The sequence below is a fragment of the Rhinopithecus bieti genome, unplaced genomic scaffold (genome assembly GCF_001698545.2).
Source record: "Rhinopithecus bieti isolate Rb0 unplaced genomic scaffold, ASM169854v2 scaffold_33374, whole genome shotgun sequence".
NCBI lineage: Eukaryota > Metazoa > Chordata > Mammalia > Primates > Cercopithecidae > Rhinopithecus > Rhinopithecus bieti.
Window position 1 is genome coordinate 768,882 of NW_016814428.1, and position 24,429 is coordinate 793,310.

Below are 24,429 nucleotides of genomic sequence, written 5' to 3' on the forward strand. Positions count from 1 at the left end.
AAGTTGTTTTAAAACAATTGTCTGGTATTTTCCAAAAGGTCCTTAAAAGGAACTGTGTGATTGCTTTCAGAGCCTAATAAATGTTTTCCAAACTTCTCCATGCTACCATTCCTATGGAGGGCTTCTACCGCCTATCTCCTTTGCATTTTTAATTAGAGAAACAAGGACTTACAGCTGCAATATATTCCAGGAACAAATGAGAAAAGCTATCTCCACATATGACTATGTTATACATATATAACTTACAGGGTATGCATGCCACTACCATCACTTACTTACTTACTTACTTACTTACTTACTTTATTTATTTAACAGAGTCTCACTCCATCTCACTCCAGGCTGGAGTGGTATGGCACAAGCTCAGCTCACTGCAACCTCTGCCTCCCAGGTTCAAGCGATTCTTGTGCCTCAGCCTCCCGAGCAGCTGAGATTACAGGCATGTGTCACCATGCCTGGCTAATTTTTGTATTTTTAGTAGAGACAGGGTTTCGCCATGTAGGCCAGGCTGGTCTTGGACTCCTGGCCTCAAGCGATCCGCCCACCTCGGCCTCCCAAAGTGCTGGGATTACAGGTGTGAGCCACCACACCTGGCCCCATCACTTTATCATTGTTCAGCACTATAGATGATTCATTTATTTTCCAAGTAAATAAAATTCCCAAATTGATTCTTTCTTATGTTAAATATTTCAGATTTGAATGTTTTTAAAATGTACTACTGTGCAGGGAAAGCAAATGAATAACTCAAAACAATAACAAAATGCCACTTCGAGGGCTCTCATACTTCTTTGTCAGAACTGTAAATTAGAACTAACTCTTGGGCAAGAATTTTGCTCCAATAGAGAGAGAAACAAATACAACTGCCCAATAATAATAATGACAACACCACTAATGATAAACTTTGATTAAGGAATTCCAGGCTTGGAAATTGGTTCTATAAAAATTATTTAATAGAATAAAAAAAGACCTACAAATTTAAAAAACTTCATATAAGCCTCATCCAAGGAGTAAAAATGGGGAAAATATGTTAAAAAATGAAATCGGTTAATGCTAGAGTAATTCAATAGCTTGTATAATCATTACAAATAGTTATGAAGACCTGGTGTCCCAAGAAAATGTTTATGAAATGGTCAGCTTTTTTGTTCCAAAAAAAAAAGCGTATCACAGGGATTATTATAACCCTCAGAGATACTGCAGGTTTATCACAATAAAGCAAATATCGCAACAAAGTGAGTCACACAAATTTTTGGTTTCCCATACGCAAGTTGTGGTTACACTATAGCTTGTTAAGTGTGAAGTAGCATTACACCTAAAAATCAACGTACATACCTTAGTTTTAAAATACTTTATTGCTAAAAAAAAGTTAACAACCATCTGAACCTTCAGCAAGGGATAATAGTTAATGATCATCTGAACCTTCAGCGAGGGGTAATAATTAACAATCATCTGAACCTTTGGCAAAGGATAATAGTTAACGACCATCTGAACCTTCAGCGAGGGATAATAGTTAATGACCATCTGAACCTTTGGCGAGGGATAATAGTTAACGACCATCTGAACCTTCATCAAGGGATAATAGTTAATGACCATCTGAACCTTCAGCCAGGGGTAATCAGTTTGCTGGTGGAGGGTCCTGCCTCAGTGTTGATGCTGCTGATCCGTCAGGATGGTCGGTGATGAAGGTTGGTGTGGCTGTGGCAACTTCTTAAAATAAGACAACCATGAAGTTTGTTGCATCGATTGACTCTTCCTTTCCCAAAAGACTTCTCTGTAGCATGCAATGCAACTTAATACCATTTTACCCATAATGTGCCAATTCTGCTAGCTTCAAACTTTACTTCTGTAGCTTCCTCACCTCTCTCAGGGTTCATAAAATCGAAGAGGATTAAGGCCTTCTTTGAAAATTGGAGTCGATCTTCTCAATGCCTGCTGCTCCCCCATCAACTAAGTTAATGGAATATTCTAAATCTTTTGCTGCCATTTCAACAATGTTCACGGCATCTTCATTGATGTCGATTCCATCTCAAGAACCCACTTTCTGTGCCCATCCATATGAAGCTCTTTATACATTCAGCTTTTATCATGAAATTACAACAATTCAGTCACATCTACATACTCCACTTCTAATTCTAATTCTCTTGCTATTTCCACATCGGCAGTTACTGAAGGCTTGAACCCCTCAAAGTTATCCATGAGGGTTGGAATCAACTTCTTCCAAATTCCTGTTAATATTGACAGTTTAACCTTCTTTCAAGAATCATGAATGTTCTTAATGACATCTAGAATGGTGAATCCTTTCCAGAAGGTTTTCAACTTACTTTGCCCAGATCTATCAGAGGCACTATCTATGGCAGTTGTAGCCTTATAAAAAAAATTTTTTTTGAGACAGGGTCTCCCTTGGTTACTCAGGCTGGAGTGCAGTAGCACAATCATGGCTCACTGCAACCTATGCCTCCCAGGCTCCAGGGATCCTCCCACCTCAGGTTCCCCAGTAACTGGGACTACAGGCACATACCACTACACCTGGCTAACTTTAAGGTTTTTGTAGAGATAAGGTCTCATTATATTGCCCAGGCTGGTCATAAACTCCTGGGCTCCAGTGATCCTGCCACCTCAGCCTCCCAAAGTGCTGAGACTACAAGCATGAGCCACTGTGCCCAGCAAAAGCGTTATTTTTTAAATCATAAAACTTGAAAGTTGAAATTACTCCTTATGAGTGTTGTATTAGCAGGCATGAAAACAACATTAATCTCCTGGTATGTCTCCATCCTCAGAGTTCTTGGGTGACTAGGTGCATTTTCAATAAGTAAATATATATATGTGTGTGTGGGTATATATTTTTATATATATACAAATGTGTGTATGTGTAGATATATATCTGTATATATATATATGCATATATTTGAGACAGAGTCTCACTCCATCACCCAGGCTGGAGTGGAGTGGCACGATTTCAGCTCCCTGAAACCTCTGACTCCTAGGCTCAAGAGATTCTCATGCCTCAGTCTCCCAAGTAACTGGACTTACAGACGTGCAACACCATGCCTGGCTAATTTTTGTATTTTTAGTAGAGTCGGGGTTTTGCCATGTTGTCCAGACTGGTCACAAACTCGTGACCTCAAGTGATTTGCCTGCTTTGGCCTCCCAAAGTGCTGGTATTACAGGCGTGAGCCACCGTTCCTGGCCAATAAGCAATAATATTTTGAAAGGAATCTTTTTTTCTGAGCAGTAGGTCTCAACAATGGGCTTAAAATATTCAGTAAACCATGCTGTCAACAGAAATGCTGTCATCCAGGCTTTGTTGTTCCATTTATAGAGCACGTGGCAAAGTAGCTTTAACAATTCTTAATGGTCCTAGGATTTTTGGAATGGTTAATGAGCATTGGCTTCAACTTAAAAGTTATCAGCTGCATTAGCCCCAAGAAGAAAGTCAACCTATCTTTCGGAGCTTTGAAGCCAGGCACTGACTTCTCTTCTCTAGCTATGTAAGTCCTAGACGGCATCTTCTTCCAAAAGGATTGTTCGGTCTACATTGAAAATCTATTGTTTAATGTAGTTGTTTTCACCAATTCTCTTAGCTAGATCTTCTAGATAACTTGCTGCAGCTTCTACATTAGCACTTGATGCTTCACTTTGTACTTTTACGTTATGTAGACTGCTTCTTTCCTTAAACCTAATGTGCCAATTCTGCTAGCTTCAAACTTTACTTCTGTAGCTTCCTCACCTCTCTCAGGCTTCATAAAATTGAAGAGGATTAAGGCCTTGCTCTGGATGAGGCTTTGGCTTAAGAGGATGTTGTGGCTGGTTTGATCTTCTATTCAGATCACTAAACCTTTCTCCACATCATCAATAAGGCTGTTTTGTTTTCTTATTCGTGTTTTCACTAGATTAGCACTTTTAATTTCCTTCAATAACTTTTCATTTGCATTCATAACTTGGCTGTTTGGTGCAAGAGGCCTAGCTTTCGGCCTGTCTCAGCTTTTGATGTGCCTTCCTCACTAAGCTTAATCATTTCCAACATTTGATTTAAAGTTAGAGACAAGTGACTTTTCCTTTCACTAGAACACTCAGAGGCTACTGTAGGGTTATTCACTGGCCTAATTTCAATATTGTGTCTCAGGGAATAAGGAGGCCTGAGGGGAGAGGGGGAAAGGGAGGGAGGGAGGGAGGGAAAGAGAGAGACAGACAGACAGACAGACACAGGGTAACAGCCAGTTGATGGAGTATTCAGATCACACACACTATCATTTAAGTTTGCCATCTTATATGGGCACAGTTTGTGGCTCCCCAAAACAATTACAATAGTAGTATCAAAAATCACTGAACACAGACCACCACAACAGATATAATAATAAAGTTTGGAAAACTGCAAGAATTACCAAAATGTGACACAGTGACACAAAGTGAGCACAACATATCGGAAAAATGGCACAGACAGACTTGCCTGATGCATGGTTGCCATGAACCTTCAATTTGTACGAAATGGAGTATCTGAGAAGCACAATAAAACAAGGTATGCTTGTATCAAATCATATAACTAAATTAGGCATCCATACTACATCAGGCTGGGCAGGGCAGGTAGGGAGGCTGATAAGGGACAGGAGAAGGGGAGGAGAAGAGAACCCCCCTCCAAGGCAGACAATGTCTTGGGCTTCTTGTGAGAACCCCAGAGAAAAGACGCAGAGGCTGAGTTCTGACAGAACAGCAGGGTACCTGCTGACTTCCCCAGTGAGCCACAATTAAACACTTTGCGCAATGAGCCTTGAGGCACTTAGGGACTTATTTTGTCTGATTTTCAAGAGTGGCTACCTAAAATTCTACATGTAAAAATGTTCCACTCCCTAAGAGTGTATCCTTTAAATTGCTGTCCCCACCAAAAGCAAAAACAGAAGTCAGTGGAATCAGAAGCAATTTCAAATACAGTGGCACGACTTTCCTTTTTTCAATAAGACAGACACCAGAGGCTTCAGTTGTCCATTACTGAGGATGCTCACCCTGGCCTATGCTGGCCTTCGACATGAACTTGTGCCTTGGGTCAGGCTTGGGATTCTGGAGCACCATCTGCCCCCAATGAGTCAAGGGATTTGACATGTCTGCAGATGTTATTGCAGAGGTGAGAGAGCCTCAGCATCAGAAAGGAGACATGGACCTGGACACCAGACTAGAGGTGCCTGGGTAGCCAGGGGGCCTTGACAGCATCATTCCCAAAGGAGCAGTGAGCAGAAGGCAGGGCCAGCAGAGCTGGCAAAGACATCAGATGCAGAAGGACAGTGAAGGAGAAGATGCTCTCAAAAGGCACCTGCCTCTTGGGCCTGAAAGTTACAAGGCAATAAACTGTGCCTCCAGCAACATGTGTCCCTGCCTAACTTCTAACTTCTTTTTTTTTGAGACAGAGTTTTGCTCTTTAGGCCCAGGCTAGAGTGCAATGGTGTGATCTCGATCTCTTCTCACTGCAACCTCCGCCTCCAGGGTTCAAGCGATTCTCCTGCCTCAGCCCCCCTAGTAGCTGGGATTACAGGCGCCCACCGCCATGCCCAGCTAATTTTTGTATTTTTAGTAGAGATGGGGTTTTACCATGTTGGTCAGGCTGGTCTTGAACTCCTGACCTCAGGGGATCCGCCCAACTCGACCTCCCAAAGTGCTGGGATTACAGGTGTGAGCCACCACGCCCAACCTCCTGCTTAACTTCTTGCAAGCTCACAACACTGAACTATTGTGGCACACACAAGGCCACTTCCTGCATTCTAGACACACATCAAGTTTCATGAAAAGCAACTCTGTGATTTCCCACCTCCCTGCACCTCCCTGAACTTCCCTCTACTCTACCACCTTCCCTGAAAAAAAAAAAAAAAAAAAGATTTATGAAAAGCTTGTGGTCTGTTGAGAACAAGGTGCCACATCCTGATAAGCAGGAATGACAGGCGCTTCTGCCTTCATTCTACACTTAAGGAAGCAGAAGCAAGGAGAGATAGTCTGAAAATCATAGAAACCAACAGCAGCACTGCATCAGACTGACTTCAGTTAATTGCTTGACCAACTTTCTCTCTTATCAGAAGATGGTAGAAGTTCATCTTTCAAAACATTACCAAAGTAAACAACTCAAAGCAAAGCAGCCTTATATGGTAAATCAGTAAAACTTTTTAAAAGGCTTTTTAGAAATCCACACTTTATCCACCAAAGCAGTAACTCCTAAACAATAAGGAAATAAGAAGCATTAAATTACTTTTTCCCCCCAAATAAATCAGAGTATGGAACAGTTCAGGTCTAACTTCAAAGCTCACTTGGTTCAAAGAAATACTGACCTCTGTGCTAAATAGGAGTGGTGATTCCAACAAAGTCTCTCACTACCTCCAGGTCTAGATTTAGCCCAGTCTAGCTACAGTGTGCAATATAGTTTGTAAGTGCCTGTGGTGAAACAATTTAAAACACAATGTGCTCAATTCTTTACTCCTCTCTGTATCCATGCTCCTTACGATCAGCCATTTTGCAGCTCTCTCCATCAAGAGATGGAATACATTTCTCTGAGTCTTGTTTTTGTTTTGAGATGGAGTCTGGTTCTGTCACCCAGGCTGGAGTGCAGTGGCTTGATCTCGGCTCACTGCAACCTCCGCCTCCAGGGTTCAGGCGACTCTCTTGCCTCAGCCTCCTGAGTAGCTGGGATTACAGGCATGCACCACCACGCCAGGCTAATTTTGTGTATTTTTAGCAGAGACGGGGTTTCACCATGTTGACCAGCCTAGTCTCAAATTCCTGACCTCATGTGATCTGCCCTCCTTGGCCTCCCAAGCTTACAGGTATGAATCACTGCACCTGGCCTATTTCTCTGAGCCTTGAATATGGGTTGGCTAGTGATGCTATGTTCAAAATAATGTGGCTGAATGGGTTGCTAGCACTGAGTCCAGAGGCTTGGTTTGCTCTCACTCCCTGTCTTGGAAGACTGCCACGTCACATAAACCACAGGGGCCAGTCTACCAGAGGACAAATGACGACATGGGAGAGAGCTCAACTGTCCCAGCTGAAGCCATCCTCAGCCTGCCTGTAGTGAGCTCACTCCCAGGCATGAGAAAGAGTCCAGCTAAGCTCAGCAGAGCTGGCCCATGGCTGGCCACAAGCATGAGTGAGCCTGGCTGAGGCTAGCAGCACTGCCTAGGTGACCCATGGGCTCATGACAATGACAAATCCCTGCTGTTTTAAGCCACTGAGTTTTGAGGTGGTTTGTTATGCTGCACGAGCTAACTGACACCATGCTTTCTGTTCCAAATAAATAATATACCTTTAAGAATACGTAGGAATCTGAGGTTAAAATTAAAAATAAAAAGCAATTGGCATTTATTGAATGCCAAGGATTTCAAAGTAGATAGTACAAATAACTCCATTTCAACTCTTAATTGAAATATAGGATTCCCATTTTGCACAAGTGCTAATTTGAATCCTTAAAAATGCAAGCAGTCACTGGAAGTACAAAATAAAGTTATTACTCTTAAATATCATACAATGTTTGTCATCCTGTCTACCAAGGATAAAACTTCTGCATGCTTTACCTTCCTATCGTAGATATATGAAAAGTGGAGTTATAACCACAGTTACGATTAAGAATAAAGTGTTTATTCCAGGGAGATTAATCTTTGATCTATTGAAAGATATGCCTGATGATCATAATAAGTAGAAGGATTCCTTCTTATTTCTTCTACTGTTAAACTCTATCAAAGAGCTAATTAAAACAAGGTTAAAATACATTTAAGGGAATCATTAAGCCTCGAAAGCCTCATCTATTTAAGCCACAATATAGTAGGAGCAAAGATACGATTCAAGGTACGATTTTTTCCTCTGAAAACCACTGGCTCACAAACCAGGAGGCATATTGCAGGAGTCATTAATATTTTTCTGAAGGCAGTGGCGTGATCTCAGCTCACTGCAGCCTCTGCCTCCCAGGTTCAATCTATTCTCTTGCCTCAGCTTCCCAGGTAGCTGGAACTACAGGCGTGCACTACCACACCCAGCTAATTTTTGTATTTTTAGTAGAGATAGGGTTTCACCATGTTGGCCAAGCTGGTCTTGAACTCCTAGCCTCAAATGGTCCGCCCACCTCGGCCTCCCAAAGTGCTGGGATTACAGGTGTGAGCCACTGCACCTGGCCTAATATTTTTTTTTTTTCCCCGTACCAAAAGGGCACTGGAAATATTTTTAAACCTGTAATTCCATAAGGGTATACATTTGGGTTCAATACATATTTTCTAGTACGTATTACCAGTATGAGTACCTATTTTTTTTTTTTTTTTTTGAGACAGAGTCTTGTTCTGTCACCCAGTCTGGAGTGCAGTGGCGCGATCTCGGCTTACTGCAAGCTCCGCCTCCCTGGTTTGCGCCATTCTCCTGCCTCAGCCTCCCGAGTAGCTGGGACTACAGGCGCCCACCACCATGCCCAGCTAATTTTTTGTATTTTTAGTAGAGAGAGGGTTTCACTGTGTTAGCCAGGATGGTCTCCATCTCCTGACCTCGGGATCCTCCCACCTCAGCCTCCCAAAGCACCGGGATTACAGGCGTGAGCCACTGCACCCAGTCGACTGCCTTGAAATTGATGTCCATGCTTTAATAAGCAGACTCAACTAGCACATGATTATTTCTATAAAATCACGCCAAGTTCTACCTGGCCTGAAACAGCAACATCTCTAAAACTGAATGTGTTCTTTAAACTTTCTTGAAAACACACCCTAATCACTCCAAAAACAGCTAAATTAAAGCAATTTAACCATCTTTAAATTCTAAACTGATAAAAAGAGATCGATTAATCATCTAAAAAGGGCAGACTATATGTTACAAATTAAGCCCTGATTTCTTTTAAACTCTGGGCAAACAGTAATTCTGAGAAAATCTGAATTTCTGGTCATTCTTAGGGATGTTGATACTAATTCAAATCTTGGTAAATCTGTGAACATTTCTGTCACCTATAGCAAAGGATATTTTTTCCTAGTCTGACAGTACCTTCCAGGGGATACAGGAAAAAAAAAAAAAGTGTACTTCTGGCATGCTAGATGGTTTCTATAACATTAAGACGTTTGCTTGAAAGGGAGAAGCAACAACATAGCCATCAGTGCCATCTGTTTTTATCGAATAAATAGCAATTTCCTTCCAAAGAGTCTCCGGAATTCTGCCCTGTTCATTCTCGCTGCAAAAAGAAGTCTTTCTCCTTTGGTAACGGAGAGAGAAAACACTAGATTGTTATTGAATTTATTCTCTAAATTAAAAGGCAGAGAAACCAGCCTCATTGTGTAGAGGAGAATTAGATTGGCTGAGAAAAACAGAAATTTCCATCCCCTCCCACAATCTAGGGGAGGAATTACTGGACAGCTTCAAGGGTCTGTGACCAAGAATTAGACTGCTGATGTCACCACAGGCAGATTTTATCCAGGGAGGAAGCCACCGGGTGGCCCCAGCATTTGCACCCCCTTTAAACAAATACCACCCTTCCAGAAGCCAGATGGCTGAAAACCTGCAGATGTTTTTTGTTGTTGTTGTTGCTTGGTTTTTTCTCAAAACAATTCTTGCTGTCATCTCTTCACTGTTAGCATAAAAACAATTTTTTGTGATCCTTGTGCCATCAAGAAGTCTAGAAACTACTCTGATCACTGAAGAGCAGGAATAATCTAGCCAGGCTGGAGTACATGGAGGATCCAGGCAATACTTTCTTACATGACAAAAAGTCTGGCCAGGCACAGTGGCTGAGACCTGTAATCCCAGCACTTTGGGAGGCCAAGGTGGGTGGATCACTTGAGCCTAGGGGCTTGAGACCAGCCTGGCAACATAGCAAGACCCTGTCTCTACAAAAATAAAAATAAATTAGCCGGGCATGGTAGCACATGTCTGTTATCCCAGCTACTTGGCAGACTGAGGCTGGAGGATCACTTGAGCCCAGGAGTTCAAGACCAGCCTGGGCAACATAGTGAGACCCCCATCTCTACAAAAAAATCAAAAATTAGCCATGAATGGTGGCGCATGTCTGTGGTCTCAGAAACTCAAGAGGCTGAGGTGAGAGGATCGCTTGAGCCCAGGAGGTGGAGGCTGCAGTGAGCTCTGATCGTGCCACTGCACACCATCCTGGGAGACAGAGTGAGACCCTATTTCAAAAAAAAAGTCTCAAACTCTATCCATAGCCTAGAAGTCTTGAAACACAAAGGAACCACAAAGAAGCACAGTTTGTAATAAGGAACAGTAGCCTTTTTTTTTTTTTAAGAAAGAGAATCTTACTATCACCCAGGCTGGAGTGCAGTGGCACAATCTCAGCTCACTGCAACTTCTGCTTCCCAGGTTCAAGCCATTCTCCTGCCTCAGCCTCCCGAGTAGCTGGGACTGCAGGCGCACAACATCTCATCCAGCTAATTTTTGTATTTTTAGTAGAGACAAGGTGTCTCACCACATTGGCCAGCCTGGTCTCAAACTCCTGACCTTAAGTGATTCACCCACCTCGGCCCCCCAAAGTGCTGGGATTACAGGCATGAGTCATGACACCCAGACAGTGGCCTATTTTTAGATTATGTTCCATGCTTCTTTTTCCTAACAGATTTGTTGACTGATTCAATCAAACTAACACTTGAGACATTACTATAAGCTTTACACTGTTTTACATGTTAGAAAAATTTTATTATTTTTTTTTTATTTTTGAGACAGTCTCACTCTTGTCGCCCAGGCTGGAGTGCAATGACACGATCTCAGCCCACTACAACCTCCACCTCCCAGGTTCAAGCCATTCTCCTGCCTCAACCTCCCCGGTAGCTGGGATTACAGGCATCCACCACCATGCCTGGCTAATCTTTGTATTTTTAGTAGAGATGGGATTTCACCACATTGGCTAGGCTGGTCTCGAACTCCTGACCTCAGGTGATCCACCCATCTTGGCCTCCCAAAGTCCTGGGATTACAGGCATGAGCCATTGTGCCCAGCCAGAAAAAATTTAAAGGTCACCATTTAATTAGTAAAGGCAAATATGTAAATGAATAACAATAATAATACAATGTGGTAAGAGCTATGAGGACTACAAAAGGGTAGATTAATGTTAGGGAGTGGGAATGGTGGGATAGTGGGTTGGGGGATTTGGCAAACATTGCAGAAGAAGTTCGAATGGATGAGAGGGAGTTAAGCAAACGAAACTGAGAAGAGGATTTCAGCGAGGGAGAGCAGCGCAGCAGTAAGAAGCCTCTTTGGGATACTGCAGGTATCCCAGGAATTCCATACTAGGCTGTATTTTCTACAAACCATAACCTAGAAACCAAAAATGCCCCCCATCAATACTGGTTTCACTACAAGCACCCTCATCTCCCCATTAACCTTTGAAACTGGACTCTACTGATGGAAAGTATCTAAATCAAGTATAAAGAGGAGGAGAAAGAAAGAGAAAGTCAACTTTTTACTTAAAATTTCTTTGACGGTGGTCTGCTGTAGATTCATCTTGACCTTGAAGAGAAGTGTTCTCAGCTAAGTAGTATGTGGTTGACAAAGAAAAATGAATGGTTAAAGAGATTATTTCACCATGAAGTATGACAAAAATACATCATGAAATCAGTATATATGTGCTCATATCTTCATAACTCTCAGAAAGATTTACAGAGCACACTTTGTAGAGAGGGAAGATGAATACCTAAATTCTAGAAACAAATATTCATTACATTACAATCTGCTTCTTAGGAAAGAACTAGCAGATTATTAAAGGTAAACGCAGCGGAGGAAATGTCTACTGTGCAGAAATGGTTAAGTCTGTATCATTCAACCAGTGGCTAGTTATGCAGTACCTGGTAGAGTACAGACTATGTGGGAAGATAAGGTGAATAAACACAAAGCAACAGGAACTAATACCTGACTGTAATTAACTAGGCATCATCAGTAATATACTAGGCGTGTTGAAGGAAGCTCAGAAAGGACAGAGAATGACGGGCTGGGAAGAATTATTCAACGGAGGAGGTGGAACTTGAAGTGGATCTAGGAGACAAAGGAGGGTTTGAATACAGGAGAGAGGGCAAGGGAGGTTCCTGGTGAGGAAGGCCAAGGCACCCAGGTGGGAAATGTACCAGATGTGAGTGGGGCAGAACACACATTGACTTTACTGGACACAAAAGAATCGTAATAAGTGAGAGATAAAAGGTGGAAATAAAGCTTAGCAGGGACCAGTTATGGAGTTCCCAAAGTCTTTTTTTTTTTTTTTTTTTTTTTTTTTTGAGACAGATTCTTGTGGCTTTATTGCCCAGGCTGGAGGGCAGTAGCACGATCTCAGCTCATTGCAACCTCTGCCTCTTGGGTTCAAGCAATTATTGTGCCTCAGCCTCCCAAGAAGCTGGGATTACAGGCATGTGCCACCACACCTGGCTAATTTTTGTATTTTTAGTAGAGATAGAGTTTCACTATGTTAGCCAGGCTGGTCTCAAACTCCTGGCCTCAAGCAATCTGCCTGCCTCAGCCTCCCCAAGTTCTGTGATTACAGGCATGAGCCACCACACCCGGCCCCCAAAGTCCTTTTATAGACATGATTAATTAAGGAGCTAATGAAAGGTCATGAGCAGGAGAAAGACACAATAAAAGCCTGGTTAAAGATATGAGATTGCTGGGACAGCTCCAAGTACAGTATGCTGGAACTCAAGGAAGCCAGTTAACAGGCTTTGAAAGATGAGGTTTAAAAGATGATGAGGACAAACACTCGGGTAATTATGGGCAGGTGGGCAGAAAAGAGTTCCCACAGCAGGCCTGATGCTGCTGTCCTTAGAAAGGCTTGCTTGCAAGGTTGGCCCTTGGCAGGTGTCTGGGACCTCGTTTATTCGGAGGGGGCCTCACCATTCCCTAACTCCTAAGAATGGCTCACTGTGCTTCATGCCTGTATAAAATATGTGGTTTATGCTGACCACCTACCTTCCTTCTGGGAGTCTGCAATTTTGGTACATGTTAGGCCAAGGGTGCCTACATGACCAGCCTCTAACACTGAATAAAGTCTCTAATGAGCTTCCCTGATAAACAATATTTCACCCATGTTGTCTTAATTCAATCTGAATTAGCATGTCCTGTGACTCCACAGGAAGAGGACCCTTGGAAGCCTTGTGTCTGGTTTCCTCTGGATTTCATCCATGTGCTGATTTTGTTTTGCGTCTTTTGGCTATGATAAATCACAGCCATGTGTATGACTATAACGTGTCAGTCTTTCTAGTGAATCAATGAACCCGATCTTCAGGATCTCAAATACAGCAGGGGAAAGATGTCTCAGGGAAACTAATCACTGACATGACCTGCAAGCAACCAAATATGGAAATAAAGAAAAGCCATGACTCAAAGACAGTTCTAAGAATTTAGGATTGTAAACAACTCCTCCAATGGTATTGTCCTATTCAAACAGGGAAATTTTTTTTATTTGCACACATGCACGTGCACACACACACACACAAACATGCATACGGAGTAAGTAGAAACATTACTCTTTCATAAGATTAAAGTAATAAAATGCAAAATAAATGGGAATGAAAATAATAGCAGCTTAAAACGCTTCTATAGCTGTGCCAGTTTAGTCTTTGATAAGATTAAAGCAATTAAATGGAAAATAAATGGAAATGAAAACATTAACAGCTAACACTGTATAATGTTTTCTCTGGGCCAGGCACTGTTCCACATTATTTAATTCACCTAATCCTCACAAAACTCTGTAAAGCAGGTACAAAATGGACTCACGTCCATTTTGTACATGAGAAAACTGTGATACAGTGAGGTTAAATAACTTGTCTAAGCTCACAGGGCTGGGATTCAAACAGGCATTCTGGCTCCCAAGCCTCTGTTCTTAACTATGCTATAAAAAGAAAATGATTGTAACAATGAAGGCTCACTCTAACAATACAGGAGTAAATGTGTGGCCGCCCAGGCCTCCTGCCTTCTCAGGTCTTCAGTTTATTTTATAACACAAATTAAAGCCTACTTGTAGGCTCTGCATGACAACGAAAATACAGCAGTTAACATCCTGGTTTTCTGTATTAACTACTGAATTCCAGCTATGCCAGGCTTCCTCCCAGGCATAACACTTAAAAATCAAGTTGTTTATTTAAGATTGTTTCTATGTGAACAATCAGTAAATACACAAATTTTTCCCCAAACCGTCTTAATAAACTTAGATATATCTAAGTGGAAGCAAATATATTAAATATTTGGTATAATTTTTAAAAAAGGAAAATGCTAAAAAACATCTAAAAGTTGGTTTTCTGTAATCTTTACTCTTTCCCAGCCTAAGTGCAATATCTTAAAACAGTTTAAATCACATGAGATTTATCTTTAACTTGGGACAAACAAAACTGAGTTGCCTGCAGAAACCAATCTTGGCCTACAAGCCCCTAATGTAACAGTATAAGCACGTCCATCCACAAACGCTGTTTCTCAAAAGTGAAGACGGTAGGCCTATAGCCTTAACTGATTTATAAGGCTTTATAAAGCTTTTACCTTTTAAAAATTGTATCAATCAACTGACTGTCTACAGTTTTGGTGCAGTCCACAGCAAAAAAGTCCAAAAAGCAAACATATTGGTTCCTACTGTCTCACCATTTTAGTTCTGTTCTGAAAGCGGAGTCTTATTTTCTGTTTCCCCTACCAGGAAAGTCATCACTGTAGTTCAAATTCTTAAACCTACCACTGAAGTTATCTTGTTTTTGTTTCTTTTTTTTTTTTTAATACAATTTCTAGATAGAAAGACGGTCCTACTTTTTAGCTGGTGCCAGGCATAGTGACTCACGCCTGTAATCCCAACACTTTGGGAGGCTGAGGAGGGCACATTGCTTGAGCCCAGGAGTTTGAGACAAGCCTGGATGACATGAAAAAACTCTGTCTCTACTAAAAATACAAAAATTAGCTGGGCGTGGTGGCATGTGCCTATAGTCCCAGCTACTTGGGAGGCTGAGGTGGGAGGATCAGCTGTGCCTGGAAGGTAGAGGCTACTGTGAGTGGAGATCATGCCATTTCACTCCAGCCTTGGCAACAGAGTGAGATCCTGCCTCAAAATAAACAAAAGACAACAACAACAAAAAGAATTTTAGCCAGGTATGGCGGCACAAGCAATGTAGTTCCTGCTACTCAGGAGGCTGAGGCAGGAGGATCACTTGAGCGCAGTTCAAATCTAGCCTGGGCAAAACAGTAAGACCTCATCTCCTAAAAAAAAAAAAATTAATAATACTTTACAAAATTCTTAGTTCCAAAGTTCAGGAAATTTAAACTAAAGTTAAAAATACTAATTTAGGTTTAGCAAGAGTGAAATTTAAAGAGCTTAAGGTAATTATTACTTTAGCAAAATACAAATGACTTCATACAAGAAGTACTATTTTCTATTAACCATCCATGACACCTTAATCCACAAAGGTTTCTAAGCAGAACCCTAAGCTAACCACCCGAACCACTAATGACCTGTGACTCCCAGGTATAATGGCATTAAGCTTTGATATTCCATATTTGCTTAATACTTTTTGGAGGGCTGATCGTATCTAGCTTTGTCATATGTAGTTTGATTACAGTGAACTAGGTGGCTATCTGTGAATGACCCCAGGTAAATATACCCCAGAAAGTGACAAAAAAAAAAAAAAAAAAAGAGGGGGGGGATAAAATGTAAGCAGTATTCTTTTATTTTTATTTATTTTTTTTTTTTTTGAGACAGGGTTTTGCTCTGTCACCCAGGCTGGAGTGCAGTGGCACAATCTCAGCTCACCTCAACCTCCGTCTACTAGGTTCAAGTGATCCTCTCGTCTCAGTCTCCCAAGTAGCTGGGATTACAGGTGCACACTACCATGCCTGGCTAACTTTTGTATTCAGTATTCTTTCTTGGTGATTGTACATAGGCAAGCACAGTGACAAATAACCCTCCTTTCTCGTAGAGACGTGGTTCTAAGTGTAGTCCCTGGACTAGCAGCATCAGCATCAACGTTACCCGGAAACTTGGCAGAAATACCAACTCTCAGGCCCCACCTGACTTTCCATATTAGAAACTCTGGGGGTGGGGTCCAGCAACCTGAGGTTCAACAGGACCTCCAGGTGATTCTGATGCACACTCAAGTTAAAGAACCAGTGTTCTAGAGAGGCCAGATAAACAAGTACGTGAAGCCTGGACTGGGGTTTCTCAGTATCAGCACTATTGACATTTGGGGCTCAATAATCCTTTGGTGTGGGGTATAAAAGGATACTGAGAGGCATCCCTACCCTCTACCTAGATGCCAGTATTAGTCACATATGGTATTAGTCCATTTTCACACTGCTAATAAAGACATACCAGAAACTGGGTAATTATAAACAAAATGAGATTCAATGGACTCACAGTTCCCTGTGGCTAGGGAGGCCGCACAATCACAGTGGAAGGCAGAAGGCACGTCTTACACGGTAGCCAACAAGAGAAAAATGGGAACCAAGTGAAACGGGTTTTCCCTTGTAAAAACATCAGATCTCCTGAGACTGACTCATTGCCACGAGAACAGTATGGGGGAAACTGCCCTCATGATTCAATTATCTCCCACTGGGTCCCTCCCACAACACATGGGAATTATGGAAGCTACAATTCAAGATAAGATTTGGGTGGGGACACAGCCAAACCATATCACCTCCCTGACGTCATGACAACTAAAAATGTCTCCAGATATTTCCAAATGTCCCCTGAGGGTAAAAACCACCCCTGGCCCAGAACCACTGGCCTAGATTTTACGAAAGCAGACACTAACTTCAGGAAGACCTTCATACCTTTCACTTTTCCTCTCAAAATGCTCTCAGCTAGTTCTCACTGCTTTCAGTGTTTGTAAAATGAATTCACTTCAGCTGGACCCTACTTTAAATGTAAAAAGCTACTGGCTTGTGCCTGTAATCTCAGCACTTTGGGAGGCCGAGGTGGGTGGATCACGACGTTAGGAGTTCAAGACCAGCCTGACCAAGACAGTGAAACCCTGTATTTACTAAAAAGACAAAAGTTAGCCGGCTGTGGTGGCGAGTGCCTGTAATCCCAGTTACTCAGGAGGCTGAAGCAGGAGAATCGCTTGAACCTGGGAGGCGGAGGTTGCAGTGAGCCGAGATCACATCACTGTGATGCATTAAGTACATAAAGATTACAAATAGTCTCATTTGTTCAGGCCAAATTTTAGCACCAAATGAGTTTTCAGGTCCAATTTACACACACACACATACACACTTCTGACGTTTTGAATGCACTAAATTTTGGAACTGCTGATAAGAGAAGGGGACTATATATACCTTATAGGGAGGGAGTGTGAGGATTGAATCCAGTAACACATAAGGTCCAATTTGTACTCATAAAGGGACTTTCAACAGGTTAGCTATTGTTATTTCTAAATTACAAATTCCAATCATGTCATTTGCTTGTTTTGAACTCTTTGATGGCTCTGCACTGCCTGAAAAATAAGGTCCAAATTCCTAAGAGTGTCACACAGGAAGACCTTTCCAAAACTGGATGCTCGCCAGGCATGGTGGCTGACACCTGTAATCTCAGCATTTTGAGGGGCTGAAGCAGCCTCCTCTTCCTATGTCTTCCCAGCACTGGATGCTGAGTCCAGGGGTTCGGGCTGCAGGGAGCTACGATCGCACCACTGCACTCAGCCTAGACAACAGAGCAATACCTGTCTCTAAAAAACAAAAACTTTTTCAAAGTTTTGTTCTTGTTGCCCAGGCTGGCGTGCGGCGGCGTGATCTCAGCTCACTGCAACCTCCGCCTGCCGGGTTCAAGTGATTGTCACTGTACACCTTTTGCTCTGGTCACCTAGAAATAGCTATGGTTCTTTCTCTTACAATTCCCTCCCATCCTTTCCTCCTTCCTCTGCCTGGGATGGGGGTGCATCCCTCCTTTTTTTCTAGATGCCACTCCTCTATCCATGGAGACCAGCTCAAAGACCTTCTCTAGGAGGCTGTCCCCATAACCTGGCCCCAGCCCAAAGAGCCTCCCCTTCCTATGTCTTCCCAGCACCGGATGCTGACTACTTAGGTGCCATCTCTTCACTAGACTGTTCAGCCCTTGGGAAAGAGCAACTTAGCTGTCAGCTGTCTCTCTCCCCGACAGGTCTAGCATGGGCCCCACACATGTGCTGGGATTACAGGTGTGAGCCGCCTTGCCTGGCCAAGGTACTGTGGCTTTTGACCCCTGTTGTATCCTCAGGGCCTGACACTCAAAAAACTTTTTCTAAATGAATGAGTAAATGAGTGAAGAGCATGACACGTATTTATGACAATGTGAAAACAAACCACCATGGCCAACACCAAGAAAAAACCCACGCCCATGTGCTTTCCCTACATCTCATGAAGTGTAGCACCTACTAAAAAGGTTGTTCTCCCTTCAAGGAAGTTGCAAGAGCCTGAACACAACAGAAACCTCAAACGCCAACCCCCTCCTGGTCCAGTCATCTACCTGGGCTCTGCAATAACAGCGGTGCATGAGTGAAAAAGTGAGCAGATGCAAGCTCCCCTAGAACGTTTCAGTCCCAGAGCAGCTCAGTAATCACTTTCCAAAAACATTTATCAGCACTGCTCCTGACCAGCAATCTCAAATATTCAGCAACTTACCCAACACGCATGAGTCATGAATAAAATATTGGACTAAATAAAGGCTGCTAACTTTTAAAGACTGTCTTTTGCATCTACATTCACATCATGCAAGAGTCATTATTCTGGCCGGGCGCCAGTGGTTCATGCCTGTAATACCAGCACTTTGGGAGACGGAGGCGTGTGGATCACCTGAGGTCAGGAGTTTGAGACCAGCCTGACCAACATGGAGAAACCCTGTCTCTACCAAAAATAGAAAAATTAGCTGGGCGTGGTGGTGGGCGCCTGTAGTCCCAGCTACTCAGGAGGCTGAGGCAGGAGAATCGCTTGAACCTGGGAGGCGGAGGTTGCAGTGAGCCGAGATCACACCACTGCACTCTAGCCTTGGTGACAGAGCAAGCCAACATCTCAAAAAAAAAAAAAAAAAAAAAGTCATTATTCTGCCCTTGCCTTTTTCAGGTCCCCATCTTCTCCCCATGTCTCATGCACTCGATCTCTCTCACTCATTTCTGCTTTACACACCCACACCCAGGTCCTACCAATCACTCCCCTCCTTGTTTGAAGTCAGCTACAAGTGAACCAGCAAGGAGAGGCCACTGCCTGCTCATAACCAGCTTGTTATCTAATTGAGGAAAAAGGCACAAGCTCCCTCAAAAGCAAAATCCAAAGCACCAACAGGAGTTGGGGGCTTCATGCTTTCTCTTCCCATTCAGGACAGGGTCCAAGTTACTTCAAAAGGTATAATTACACAAGACTAGAGACTATGCCTTCAGCTTTAAGAGAACAGCAGTACCTTCCATCCTCCAGAAAGCCTTTGGACTTGTGGACTATCCCTATTTAAGACGGCTCATTGCATCAAGGAAACACAGTTTCATTCAATAAACATCAGTCATTTCCTTCAAATTCCCACCGGAAAGCTACTGACATTGTAAACCTTTAGGATTTGAAAGACGCTAAAGTTTAAAGTCGAATCATAAATATTGCTCCAATCCAATCACTCAGGCCCAGAGCTGGTGGGAGTCCTGGACTGCATTTCTGGCTTCACCAGTATCTCTGTGACTTAGCGACAAGCTACACCTCCACCAGCCTCGGTGTCCTCTTAGGAGAAATGAGAAAACTGGACCCAATCAGTGTTTCCCAAAGCGCGGTGGGCATCCAGTGCCCAATGTCACAGTACAAGAGAGGACTCTGTGTGCACGCCAATTAACATGTTTTAGTTATTAGTTTACTCTGGTGAGTAATGTTAGTTTTCCTAATGATATAAATAAAATTTCCTTTTAAAATAAATGCATCTAAATCTTTTTAAAAATGAGTCACTTTCACAAAAACCTATTTAGTAAATAAGAGTTCAGGTATTCTAGCAGCCATGGCAAAAATAACTGATCTAGAGGCCTGGCGTGGCGTGAAATCCCTGAGTACAGGAGAAGGAAGAGAGCGAAGGCGGTTGGAGGTTCCTTGCAAAGAAGCAAACCCGGGCATCAGTGCCCGCGGCGACCAGCGGCCGGTCCTCCAGGCTTCCAGAGGAGACGATTTGGAACCGACCCGGGAGGGCCAAGAAACACCTTCCGAGTACCAGGCTAAACCCCGCAAGGGAGAGAGACCGGGACGAAGGTCCCAGGCTACTGCGACACCGCGCGTCGGGGTTCCCTGGTTGGAGGAGCACGGTGGGACAGGGGTCCCGGGCTGTAGGGGCGCGGTGGGCTGGGAGGGGCGCGTTGGTGCGCACTAGAACAGGGGTCCCGGGCTTGAGCAGCGCGGTGAGACAGAGTTCTCGGGCTGGAGGGGCGCGGTGAGACGGGGGACGGGCTGGAGGGGTGCGTTGAGGCGCACTGGAACAGGGGTCCCGGGCTTGAGCGGCGCGGTGGGACAGAGTTCCTGGGCTGGAGGGGTGCAGTGGGACAGGGGATCCAGGCTACAGGGGCGCGGTGGGACAGAGATCCCGGGCTGGAGGGGAGCAGTGGGACAAGGGTCCCGGACTGGAGGGGCGCGTTGGGGCGCACTGGAACAGGGGTCCTGGGCTGGAGGTGCGAGGTGGGCTGGGAGGGGCGCGGTAGCGCGCACTGGAACAGGGGTCCTGGGCTGAAAAGACGCATTGGAACAGGGGTCCCGGGCTTGGGTGGCGCGGTGAGACAGAGTTCCCGGCCTGGAGGAGCGCAGTTCCCGGGCTGGAGGGGCGCGGCGGGACTGGGGTCCCAGGCTGGAAAGGTGCAAGTCGAGACTGGAGGACCGGCGGGAGGGAACTAGGAACCCGGCGGAGCTAAGAGGCACAGAGTGGGTGTGGGACCGCGCTGCCGGGGGGAACCCCCTCACGCAGGAAGGACCCGGGCCGTGGACCCCACCGCCCCCACACCCCGCCGCCGCGGAGTTCGGGCCGCCCCGGCTGCTCCCGGGGCCTACCTGTCCTCGCTGGCCGTGATCACGCCGTCCTCCTTGGGGATGAGCAGCGCGGCCGTGACGGCGTCCTGGTGCCCCTCGATCTTGCTCAGCAGCACCGGGCGGCTGCTCTGCGGCCTGGAGTGGATCTCGGCCGCCATGTTCGCGCGGCGACTGCGGCTGCCTACTCGGCAGGCCGCCCATCAGCTGACGACTGGGCGGGAGCGGACGCTCCGGTTTCCCTTCTGCTGCTGGGGCCTCGTGGGCGCCGCGCCGCCGTAAGCCCCCGAGTGCTGCCGCCGCACCGCCCGTATTGCCTGGGGATGCCGCGCAAACCAAAAGTCTGTGGCTGGGAGAGGACCCCAGAGGGCGCCTGCGGAGAAACGGGGAAAGTAAGGAAGGTTTAAAAGTAAAGCCATTTACCCAGGAATAAATTGAGCACCTGGCGGGGACAAGGAATTGTCCGCCAAACCAGAGATTTCAGAAATAACAATACTACATTTCATCCATTCGAAGAAGCCATTGTTTGAAAGACACACACTTTCAGAAATGTTAAAATGTGAAAAAATGTAGTGCATCTTAGAATCTTTGAACTACAATAGATGGCATTCATTGAGTGGTAACCATATACCAGGCATTAACTCAGTGTCTTTGGATCTCATTTAATACTGATAATCTTAAGAGAGGAAGAAATAGATGCTCTTGTATTCCCATTTTACAGATGAGAAAACAACCAGGTAAGTTTGATCACTACCTTAAGATTGCATAGCTATGAGAGGAAGAAAAGCAACCCTTGATCTCCAGGAGCTGCCTGGTACTATCAGCCGAGCTTTGGTGTTGCTAGGAGGTGTTTACTTCCTGTGGAACATAAACATCAGACGAAGCCACTCCATAATCACATCTAAACACGGCCAAAATATGAGCAATGTACAGGCCACAAAAATTACCAAACATCCCCCTACCCTGGCCCATATGAGTGACTCGTATTTCTTTATTAATTATAATGTTAACCGCTATCTAGTCTTCCTCCATTTAGATAAGATTTATTAAGATATGCAACCTTAGAATTATACCCATTTCCTGACAACATCCAGTCCAGAGGAGAACCTCTCTTCCTTAAGCCCTCCCAGGTCACCTAACACCAACACAAATCCTTTAATAAAACTGTACTTTACCCAGACACCTCACCATTCCCAATGGTGTGTCTTCTCCCTCCAACCAGCAATCAACCCCATTTGTTCCTGGTGGTTTTTGGCTAGAGGTCATTGACAACTAGTAAGTTCAAGAGCCAAGATTTGGACTCAGGAAGTCAATGACTCCAAACCTCTGACCCCACTATATTATTCTGACACCTGAATTGCAGAATTGCATTAGAACTGTACTATCCACATGACTATAGAGCACCTGAAATGTGGCTTGTCCAAATTGAGATGTAGTACAAGTGCAAAATACTACTGGATTTTAGAGACTTAGCACAAAGCAAAAAAGATGTAATATAGTTCATCAATAATTGTTACAATGATTACATGTTGAGATGATACTATTTTGGATATATTGAGTTAGATACTATTAAAATTAATGTGATCTTATTTTTTTAAGGTAGCTAATAAAAACTTTAAATTACAGATGTGAATCACATGGTACTTCTATGTACAGTGATGTACTAGAACTTTTGTTTTTGTTTTGTTTTGTTTTGGTTTTGGTTTTTTGAGACAGACTCGCTCTGTCACCCAGGCTGGAGTGCAGTGGTGCGATCTCAGCTGACTGCAACCTCTGCCTCCCAGGTTAAAGGGATTCTCCTGTCTCTGCCTCCCGAGTAGCTGGGATTACAAGCACCTACCACCATGCCTGGCTAATTTTGTATTTTTACTAGAGACAGGGTTTCACCATGTTGGCCGGGCTGGTCTCAAACTTCTGACCTCAAATAATCTGCCCACCTCAGCCTCCCAAAGTGCTGGGATTACAGGCATGAGCCACCATTGTACTAATACTTTCTCATGATGAAGTTATTAACAAACATTCACGAATTTATTTATTCATATACTCAATAGACATATATTGCACATTTACTATATGCTGTATGCTGATGAGATTAATAAGGCATGGTTCTTGTGAGGCTGTACAGTATAATGACTAGACAGGCTACTGAACAACTTTGTTTAATCAACCAACATTTCCCAAGTGCCTGATGTGAGCCAGGTGCCATTCTAAATGCAGCAGTGCTCAAGAGAGACAAAAATACCTCTGCTGTTGGAACTTACATCCCTGTGAAGGAAACAGATAGTAGACAAAATAAATTATATAATATATTAGAAGATGTTAAATGCTATTAAATGCAATGGAGAAAATAAAGCAGGGAAGGGTGATAGGGACTCTAGGTGATGTTGTGATTTTAAATAGGATGGTGTGATAGATTCAGGAATACACTGCACAGATCTGCTTTCAGGGAAGAAGAGTGGTCAGCAGAGAGCCTCTAGCCTTCAACTCCTTCAGGGACTGCCCCAGATGCTGAGAACCATTGGGTCTCAGTTGCTTCCTTCACAGGGAAGCCCACATTCAGTAACTGAACAAGATAGGAAGATAAAAGCCTGACCATCAAGACAGACCGACGGGCAACACTTGATCTAGAACTCCCTCCTAGATGGGACAAGGCTTTGTAAGGCGTGTACTGCAGCTGACTTCTCCTGCCTAATCCTGTTACCTCCCCCTCCCTTCACAGGCATTGATTCCTAATAAATACGCTCTGAGCCAACCTCTATTATATCTGCTGCTGGAGAATGCAACCTGAGACAGGTGGCCAGTTAAAGCCTCACTGTAAAGTTACATTTTGAGCCAAGAAGGAGAGGAGGGAGTAAGCCATGTGGAAATGCAGGCCAAGTACTGTTCTGGAAAAGAAAAGAGCATGTGTTAAGGCCTTGAGGTGAGCACATGCCAGGGGTTTTGTAGAGACAGCCAGGCACCCCATGAGGCTGGAGCAGAGTGAGGGAGTGCTCAGAGAAAGGCAGTACAGACAGGTCACCAGACAGACCATGTTGAGCCCAGAGAGCATTGATAAGGGCTTTGGTTTTTACTTTAAATTAGATGGGAAGCCGTTGGAGAGTTTTGAACAGAAGACTGGTTTAATCTGCCTTCAATTTTAAAAATTTTTATTCATTTATTTTTCGAGACCAAGCCTCACTCTGTCACCCAGGCTGGAGTGGAGTGGTGCGATCTTGGCTCACTACAACCTCCACCTCCTGGATTCAAGTGATTCTCGTGCCTCAGCCTCTCAAGTAGCTGGGATTACAGGCACCCGCCACCACACCCAGCTAATTTTTGTACTTTTAGTAGAGACAGAGTTTCACCATGTTGGCCAAGCTGGTTTCGAACTCCCAACCCCAGGTGATCTGCCCACTTTGGCCTCCCAAAGTGCTGGGATTACAGGCATGAGCCACTGCGCCTGGGCTAATCTGCCTTCAATTTTAAAAGGCAAGAGTAGAAACAAGGTGTCAGTCAATAAGTTAATTGAGAAATTAACAGGGTAATTGAGAA

At 44.0% G+C, this 24,429-nt stretch overlaps 1 protein-coding gene across 1 annotated transcript in view; it reads right to left on the minus strand.

The window, feature by feature from the left end:
- WDFY1 (WD repeat and FYVE domain containing 1) overlaps positions 1-21,154 on the minus strand; it is a 69,979-nt gene extending 48,825 nt beyond the window's left edge. The window contains exon 1 of the mRNA XM_017850276.1: positions 20,923-21,154. Coding sequence (XP_017705765.1) covers positions 20,923-21,059 — 137 coding nt within the window. The 5' untranslated portion in view covers positions 21,060-21,154. The remainder of the gene's footprint in view (positions 1-20,922) is intronic.
- Positions 21,155-24,429: the final 3,275 nt, after the last annotated feature.